The sequence below is a fragment of the Bacillus rossius genome (genome assembly GCF_032445375.1).
Source record: "Bacillus rossius redtenbacheri isolate Brsri chromosome 4 unlocalized genomic scaffold, Brsri_v3 Brsri_v3_scf4_1, whole genome shotgun sequence".
Taxonomy (NCBI): domain Eukaryota; kingdom Metazoa; phylum Arthropoda; class Insecta; order Phasmatodea; family Bacillidae; genus Bacillus; species Bacillus rossius.
The window spans coordinates 16,386,484-16,395,537 of record NW_026962010.1 but is presented as its reverse complement, the minus strand read 5'-3'; the positions used below and the strand labels follow the sequence as shown (position 1 = coordinate 16,395,537).

The following is a 9,054-nucleotide window of genomic DNA, read 5'->3' as shown; positions in this document are numbered from 1 at the left end:
GCATAATAATGTGTGTCTAAAACTTTTGTGCTCGTGTCCTGAAACAATTTATATGACTGCCATGAGTCTGACAAAACTAGTCAACATATACCGTGTTTTCGTGCATAATCGTCGCACATTTTATACTACAATCAAGTTTGAAAAGTAGGGGTGCAACGATTATGCAGGAAAAGATTTTTTGGTTAGGTAAAGTTATAAAAAAAACCAGTTCATAGAAAGTAAGTTTATTTAAAAAAAGGTGGAGTATGCAAGAGCACGCCAAACAATTCATATTAATAATTCATGCAACAAAAACCTTTCTTCAACTTTAATTAGAAAAACAAAATCTGTGACCCAAACGCAAGCCACTTGAATCTGTGACGTGAACTAACACGTAACTATCGTTGTAGTACACACTTACCATGAAAGAGTACGGGCTATCAAATGTAGTTAACTCGGCACTCGACAGAGAGAGCGCGTTGCACGAATCAGCGAGATATCGATATTCGACTACGTGTTCGCGCTCTATACGGAAAGCAACATAACCAAACATGAATGATGCCAACTAGCGCTGGCTACATTTTTATAAGCGGTACACCGCGGCGACGCAGACCAACAGATAAAGGTTATAACCTTATAACGTTAAAAAAGTCTTTACAAGAAAATTTACACGTCAGACAACTTCGTATATTTCCGTTAATTAAAAAAGTAAGAGATAATGTCCGAATAAATATAAGATTTCTACTTAAAAATTAATTGTTTTATAAGGAAAAGATACCTACACAAAGCGCTCGGAATTTAATAGCGGAACCAAAAACATCATGCAATGATTACGCTAGATTTTTTTTTAAATAAAAATTTTGACGCCCTAAAATATGGGTGCAACGATTATGCGATAAAACAGGGTAAAGCTGTGCATGCCAAACACGTGGTCGCTGTCTTTACAAGTGGAAGCCTGGTTAGTAGACTGAACACTGCAGTCACTTGACGCTGCTGAACACGGCCGAGCGGTAGTAGCGCATCTCCTGAATGCTCTCCCTGATGTCGTCCAGAGCCCTGTGGTTCAGCGCCTTCACGGGCGCACGTGAGATCACTTGTGGAAGCCATCGCCTGCAAAAACATATTACTCCTATGAATGGCAGCAAAATTCACGCAATGTAGGAAATCCTGGGATTCTAATTATTTATTTCATTTCGGATTTTAAAACTCGTCGACAAGGTTGTTAAGAGACAGATGCTCCCAATACAATTTAGGAAAGAATCTGCCATGGCCTGTACAAGGAACCATTCTAGTACTTGCAGGAAGTGCTTTTCGAAAACCAGAGAAAGCCGAAATCAGGATGGATGGACAAAAATTGGAATATGCATCCTCCTGGATGCAAGTACAACGTTTTCTTAATGCACCACCTCTCGTGTCATTATGTCAGAATGTTTAGGTTCAAATCATTAATACTTTTTCACTAAATGACAAACAAACATTTAAATATATTTGACTCATTTTGAAATAAACCGAACAAAGCAAAAACAATATTTTATTCAATTTTTTAAAAATGTAAACAAATACTACCAAGATCAGTTGACATTTCACCTTTCAGAAGATGTGTGGCAATTACCCTATAATATCGACCCTTAGATGTTTCACAAAAAAAATTTTTGTCTTCATTAGTAAAGTTATTTGGAAATGCAAATATGTAGATGGGTAATTTTTTGAATCTATATGTTAGTGTTGGGCAGCTATTATTGTTAGGCATGAACATTATTAGCATAAACATTTCAACAACAAAAAATTACATGAAAAAACAAGATTTGCTGTCAACGACTGCAGAGTTCTGCCGAAGAAAGACATAGCATGCCAATCACTTCCGCGAGATCCTGAACCACACCAAATGCCCCAGACGTATCCCGGGCCATGCAGCGTGCTTCTGAGTGCCATTTATGTGGTGCATAATGTAAAAACATTTTCGACCTTAATTTTGATTGTAAAACATTCAGAACAAAGAACTTAAGAGAAGGTAACAGTACAACTAAATTTTGAACAGAACTGTAGGTAATGGGACATCCAATCCATGTACACACCACCTATTTGCACATTCACATAATATGTGAAGCAAATTGTCTTGGGCACGGAAGTAGCACACACCTTTGCTTATAGACATGCTATTAAATTTTTTGGTGGCATTTTATGAGGAAATGATGCGAGTATAGTAAGGCTATTAAAAGAAAACTGCATTTGTTTATCTCATGCACTGATTGATAAGAATCTAGGAATTGACAAGCCACAATGGAGAGGGCGAAATGTTTTGCCCACCGTAGCAGAAGGATGAAGCCGGAAAGCCGGTGACCGGAACTTGACAATCAGTAGTTTTATTGATAAACAACCTTACTTTTCAATTTTCCAGCTCAGAAAAAACAACCATAGGCTCAAGCTAATTCCCATCCTTCAAGCAGCGTAAGTAATTACTGTCACACAAAGACGAGTAGCAACTGTGGTATCGTACGCGTGCAGAGTCCCCACCTGCACAGCTCCTTGACGGTGGACACGTCCACGATGCGGTAGTGCAGGTGGCTGTCCACCTGGGGCATGTAGCGGTGCAGGAACTGGCGGTCGTAGTGCACCGAGTTGCCCGCCAGGGGGCACTTGCCTGCCACACACCAGACGTGCGACACTCGCTGCATCACAGTGGCCGACATGTGCTTGAACTGTAGACTAGACACTTTGTCGCAGCGACAGACTTGTAAAAGATGTACGGTAGCTTACAAAATGCTATTGAGTGGATAAATAAAAATTATTTTTTTTTTATTTCAATTCCATTAACTTTTGAGCTAAAATGAATCAATTTTTACAGCAGCAGTATCTAGCTCGCATATTTTGTCGCACTCGCGATACTCTCTCTATCAATCCATGACATGAACAAGTGACCTTTTCATGTATGTAATAAGGGTGGGACAAAAGTCACGAAGGAGTTATAACTGTGAATAACATTTTTATTTATCATTAGTTTCCATTGATTTTTCACGGACTTAAAGAACCAAGGATGGGAGGTTGTTTACACTTATGTGTGGAATACAATTTGTGATAATACACAATCAGGTTCTAGAACTAAGCGTCACTTTACTTTAGAAGAATGAAAACATCTGTCTTCATAACAAAGCTGACAATAATACTGAACTAGCTGGCGACACAGTTCACGCTTTTGTTAAAGCGAACATACCACTGCAAAAACTTAACCATCCAGCTGTAAGGGAATGGCTGAATGAATATGTGAAAGGTAGGTGAAATTAAAAGTTTGTAAAAACATGTAACATGTTCAGGAAAAATAAGGTTTTGAATTCCAGTACATGGGAATGTAACACTTCACTGCAAGTTCACATCGTCTAAATCCACACACATTTCACACTTCTCACCTACAGTCTGTGAAGATGAAAGAGGAAGAGAAAGCAAAACAGGCAACTAAGGCCCATCAAGTAGTTGTACTGTGTGATGCGACAAAATCGAGGAGGAGCCACGGAGGTCACGGAAAAGCCTCTCAAAAAGTTCCAGCATATCCTCATAGAGCGCATTGTCGTAGCTGGGTAGCTGCTGTCAATCAATTTTAAACATGCATCAGTTTTTATGATTAGTTACGTTGAATTGTGCACGATGACTTCTGTTTGATGCATTTAACTAGTCAAACGGCTTATAATTAGAGACGCCTGAATTTCGCGAATAGATTTCGTGACTGATTGTATTGCATATCACTGCATCTCGTATTCACGTAACTGATTGGGTGCTTGTTACTCTCGCGCGTCTGGGCACTTAACAAAAAAGTCAAATATCGTACCACACGTACGCTAATTTATGAATAATCACTTACTGTAATTTGTACATCTCAGAATGCATTTATACAAAACACATTCGGCTTCATTTTGATAAAACTTAAACAATTAGCTTGATTATGTATGGCGAAGAATAAACTATAAATTCAACAAGGTGAAAAACTTAAATTAATAAATTAAAATATCCTCAACTTTGCAATTCTCACTTAAAACTACTATTAATAGTTAAAATGCTGTCTGTACCGTATTACACCATCCATACCATACTGCATCAGTCAAGGTTACCATGTGCAATATCACTGAAGTAACCGGAACCAAATTTTGAATCAATCAGACCTGTGGAAGTTGTTCACATCCCTTCATCAACTAAAAAGAGCTGATGATCTTCAAATGGCTGAACAGATTTTCTTGAATCATAACTAAGAACACACTATTACAAACAAAAATACGTACTATATTAAAATTGGTTTGTTTGTTTGCGTCGGGGGTTAAAAAACAGCAATGAAAGTCATACACATGCTAAACCTTTTCTTACAGGAATCACTCACAGTGGTTTGAAGCTACATGCTCGTGTCAGTTTTAGAAGCAGTACCTTGTGGAGTGTGAGCTCTCAGAAACTGCAGCAAAGTATGCTCCGCTTCTTGCAAAGAAAGTGTACTTCTTCTCGATGCTTCTGTCAAGCCTGACTGATAAACAAACAAGGCAGAACCATTCAAAAACATTATGAATCTGCTAAAAGTTACAAACATAAGTATAAGTACAGTATTTACCTGAATATTGTATGATTTTAGACAAATCTCCAGAAACTTAAAGTGGGGGTCTCATTATAATCGTATTCTTGCATCTTCCCATTGGAAACAGCTTAGTTGAAGAACTATAGACTCTGCCTCTTAAATGTCTCACTTAATGCCACTTTAGACGGTTGTTAATTACCATATCCTGAACCTCCACTTAGCTGAAAAACTACATGCTCTGCCTGTAAACTGCATCAATTATGCCACTTTAGTCCAAGGCTTCCTGAATCTCTGCACAGTCTCAGGCAGGAAAAGAAGGAGTTAAAGGAACTCATACAATAAGTTTCAAATTGGATGCACAGATAGAACAATAGGCATGTTTCAATGGAACTGGAGTATCTCAGCATATCTTCCGGAAAATAAGGCCAGTAATAACTTATGGTAAAGGTTAGTTAGGTGAGCAGAATTGAAATATTTCAATAACCAATTTTTGATTTATTTAGTTTTTTTCCTTATTTCCCAGAAGCCACTACTCTAGGTACTACCCACAGCTGTAAGCCAGCTGCAACTTACTTTGCGATGGTTTTCAATGCACCACTCGTTCATGGAGTTGAGGACTTGGTCCGGCTGGTGGATGATGAGCGGAGGGGACTCTGCGATGGTGACCAGGTTGGGACTCGTGACCACGCACGCCACCTCCAGTATGTGGCACGTCTGCACCTCCAGCCCCGTCATCTGCACATACAGGCACGGCTCTAGTCCGGACAAACTGCAGTCATATTCTTACAGTGCGGATTTTCCGTGAAGTAATCATAAAATTCCGAAAATACTTTTTTTCAGTAACGTTCCTGTATTTACCTTGAAAAACAGAGTCTTTACATTTCTGCTAAATTATGAGATATCACAGTTTATATGTTACATTAGGTAGCATGGGCAGTGATGTGGCCGCCAACAATGTGTTAAGCACAGCAACTTATTTTGTGGCTCTTGATATATAAGTACGGGTATATTATGTACTTGGATTTTATGATGCAGTGGAAGGAAAATAGGGTAGAAGTTGAAAAAAATATATTCATATATGAGTCCTTACTGTGCATCCAAACTCAAGCGTCAACCCTTGGCAATGATTTTTTTTAGAAGTATGTAGACGCGAAGTGCCGACTTGTTCTGTGCGATAGCAAGTAACCTGATATACAAAAAGGAATTATTATGTTTAAAACACGTAATAACAATTCCTTTTATACACCAGGTTACATACTATTGCACATAACAAGTCAGCGCTTCGAGCATCCTTACTGCTAAAATAAAAAACCTATCAATGTTTGACGCTTGCGTTTGGATGCACAGCAGAGACTGGCGTTATTTTTTTTTTTTTATCTTTTATTGCATTACATACAGTATCCAATTACAAAATAAACAAGTTCTTATGTATGGAAAACCACAATCGGCAACGTAATTAAAGCACAACATAGCGACAGCCGCTTCACTGCATAGGCTATCTAATGTGACCTACAAACGGAAATTTCTCAGAAACTAGTAGGAATTTAACAATACTGTTTTCAGGGTAAATACAGGAACGTCTCTAGTTTTTAAAATTAGTATTTTCTGAATTTTATTATTATATCACAGACAAGCCACGATGTAAGAATATTACCCAAACTGCTTTCATCACCTGCAGTTAGATTGCCATGCTTACAAACCTCCATATCAATCCACACAAGTCTGTCTTTGGCATCCATCGAAGTGATGGAACGAGAGACTGCACCTGAAACTACAAAGTGACATACTACTTAACTGATACAATACGCTACTTCTCTGCGACACTCAAACCTCATGTGTTGGTTCACAAGACAAATACTGCAATACCACACAATTACCTTACAATGTGTACCTAGATATTTAAGCTTGTCAAAAGTAAACAAGTAAACCTGCACATGGTTTTAATGGATAGAAGCAGCACATATTCAAACACTAAAGTACTTTTATGTAAAAAATAAAGGCAGATGGTGGCTGATGTAGTCTTGACATTTGTGTCTTTCTGGGCACAGCCCTGCATGTAATAAACATCACAAATCACACAGTGTCTTAAAAGTGAAGGTCATAAAAAAAAAAAGCTTATCTAGAAATGCCTTATCAGTTAAGCTAGCTGAGGAAGGCTATGAATCGTAATGCACCTGTACGCTTAGTTAATTAATGAAATAATGTATCCTAAGGAATATTTTTTAAAATTTATTTATAACTTAATTTCCTAGATGATCATAGCATTACCCACTAAGTTTCATACAAGGAAAAAAAACCTGAATTTAAAAATGTGCATTTCCTACAAATTAGTGCAAAAGTATTGCATGTATTTAGAAATATAAGGTCCAAAGTCGCATCTCATAATGTTAAATGCTGATTTTGTTCACGAGAAACACAATAGACAAATTTGTACAACAATCTATTATGACTGATAAATATGTAGGGCTGTCTGTTCTTTTTTCAATTATTTAGAGTAATTAAATTAATTAAATGGCAAAAGGCAAATATTTTTTGTTATTAATAAGTTTATTTTAATTACTAATAATAATAATAAACTAATAGCTTATAATAATGTTTGTGTGTGTGTGGTTGTTAATAGTAGTAACGAGGAAAGTGACAGTCTGTGTTTAGCAATACTGATTGAATTTAATAGTAAAATAGCTAAACTTTCTGACTGAACTTTAAAATGTACATTATTGACAGTACATGATCATTCACACAAAGCTGGGAAAGCTAAATTTTTAGTTATGATTTTAAAATGTTTTAGTGATTTGTAGCACTGTTTGATGCACACTGATTTTTTTGTCTTAGGTAATAGGTGTGTTATGTTTTATTTGAGATGTTAGATAAATGTTTATTTTCTTTTATTAGTTAATTATAAAATTTAATTAATAACATAAAAAGAATCTCCTTTTCATAAGTTAGGTTAGTTTTGTGCTCACTGAAGAAATAGCAACAAAACAAAGCGAAAGAATTGGCGAGTTTAGTTCAGCGACATTAAAACAGGTTTTATAAATCTCTACATATCAGCGATATTAATGAAGTCGTCAACAAGGCGGTGTTGAAGTAATAACAACCTTAGGTTCTTACAGTAAAGGGATGGGAACATTTTAAATGCTTGTTTTGCACAATTATTGTTTCTGGGAGAAATTAAACTATGATACACAAAATAAATCTCTTCAGTATAATTTTCTGAATTAAATTTGGTAAAACTGTAGTATATAATACAATACCAGAAAGTTAGCAAATTCAGAAATGTATTTTAAGCAAATAAGTGTATGAATTTTCCCTACCCAAAACCTTCATATTTGCTCCATGTCCCATTAAAATAAAGTCATGATTAAGAGCCACCATATTGGTGATATCTATATTGTTATGGTACCAGTACCTAGACTACTTAAAGCATACAGAAAATAAATTTATCTGCTTACTTAATGCATGACTACAGACAAACTACCCCCCCCCCCCCCCCCAAACCACCCGAAAACCCCCAAATTTAGCCAGTCAATTCGGTTTTACTTGGGCTCACTTAATATATTAATTAAACCGTTCATACCAATTGAGTGTTTTAAATGTATCTAACGAAAACCTAACCTCACTAATCGTTCACACCATACCTACCATAAAGTAGCTAACCGGTTTAAGAAAAGCAGTAGTAGCCCATAGTCCAACATTCGCCTCGTAAGCCATTTCCAAAATAGCAAACCCTTTCCAGCATGGCTAACTCCCACAATTATTACACGTATAGGCTTAAAACTATGATGAATGAGCGTGTGCTACACGCTCACCTTTAAAAATATGTGTACTTGGAAATACTACAGCGCATAAACCTTTATTACCAAGAACCTTAAAAAAAGACATAAATTATTTATTTAACAGGCAAACCAAAAAAATTAAAAATATTAAAAAGAAAATTATGACATTGTCTTCGCACAAAGACTATACAAAATACAAAATTGAGATTCTAAAATTTCGAACCATAGAAACATAAAACAAGTCAATAATAATAATGTTGGCAAAGACTATATAATTATGTTATTGTACTTTACTTACTCTTTAATATATCATGTGTGTGTGAAAAAAGTGCAAAGTATATGCAGTTCGTAGAGAATTTCTGTCTATAATTTGGCATAGAATTCTGAGAGCGTAGCAAGCTTTACTTAATTTATGAAAAGTTTTATTGATACCTATATGTTCATTCCATTTTAATTTATCATCAATATGTACGCCCAATAATTTAGTTGATTCAGTTAGACTTTAGAAAGAGATAACACAATAAAGAATATTCAAAGGCAATAATCTAGTGTCACTTGACATTATAATTAAATTTGTACTAATTTCCATGAAATAATTTAGTACTACAAACCAATTACTTCATTGAAGAAGCCAGTCATCATTGACTTCAAGATATCAAATAAGTTTTATATCATGCTATAAAATACCCAATTTTTAAAATTAAATAATACAAAAAAATTACCTAGAATATGAAATCCTAGAAGCTTCTA

General features: G+C 35.9%; 1 protein-coding gene across 5 annotated transcripts; it reads right to left on the bottom strand.

The window, feature by feature from the left end:
• Window positions 1–208: 208 nt before the first annotated feature.
• On the bottom strand, window positions 209–8,631 carry LOC134541588 (oligoribonuclease, mitochondrial). Of its 5 annotated transcripts, none has more exons than XM_063385120.1 (6): window positions 8,603–8,631; window positions 6,229–6,299; window positions 5,102–5,263; window positions 4,387–4,480; window positions 2,494–2,620; window positions 209–1,089 (listed from the first exon to the last, which is right to left on the bottom strand). In XM_063385120.1, the coding sequence occupies exons 2-6, from the start codon at window positions 6,265–6,267 to the stop codon at window positions 960–962; spliced, it is 552 nt and encodes a 183-aa protein (XP_063241190.1). In that variant the 5' UTR covers window positions 6,268–6,299; window positions 8,603–8,631; the 3' UTR covers window positions 209–959. The 5 variants fall into 5 exon arrangements, with proteins under 5 accessions (XP_063241190.1, XP_063241193.1, XP_063241194.1 ...); XM_063385123.1 differs by lacking the exon at window positions 8,603–8,631 and adding an exon at window positions 8,338–8,572; XM_063385124.1 differs by lacking the exon at window positions 8,603–8,631 and adding an exon at window positions 8,528–8,560.
• Window positions 8,632–9,054: the final 423 nt, after the last annotated feature.

Coding starts and splice junctions, on each gene's coding strand:
- LOC134541588 (XM_063385123.1), bottom strand. CDS start 8,410: ATGTCTTTTTTTAAGGTTCTTGGTAATAAAGGTTTATGCGCTGTAGTA. Junction 5,264..6,228: donor TTGTGTGGATTGATATGGAG/GTTTGTAAGCAT, acceptor CTGTATGTGCAG/ATGACGGGGCTGGAGGTGCA. Junction 1,090..2,493: donor ACCGTCAAGGAGCTGTGCAG/GTGGGGACTCTG, acceptor ATGTTTTTGCAG/GCGATGGCTTCCACAAGTGA.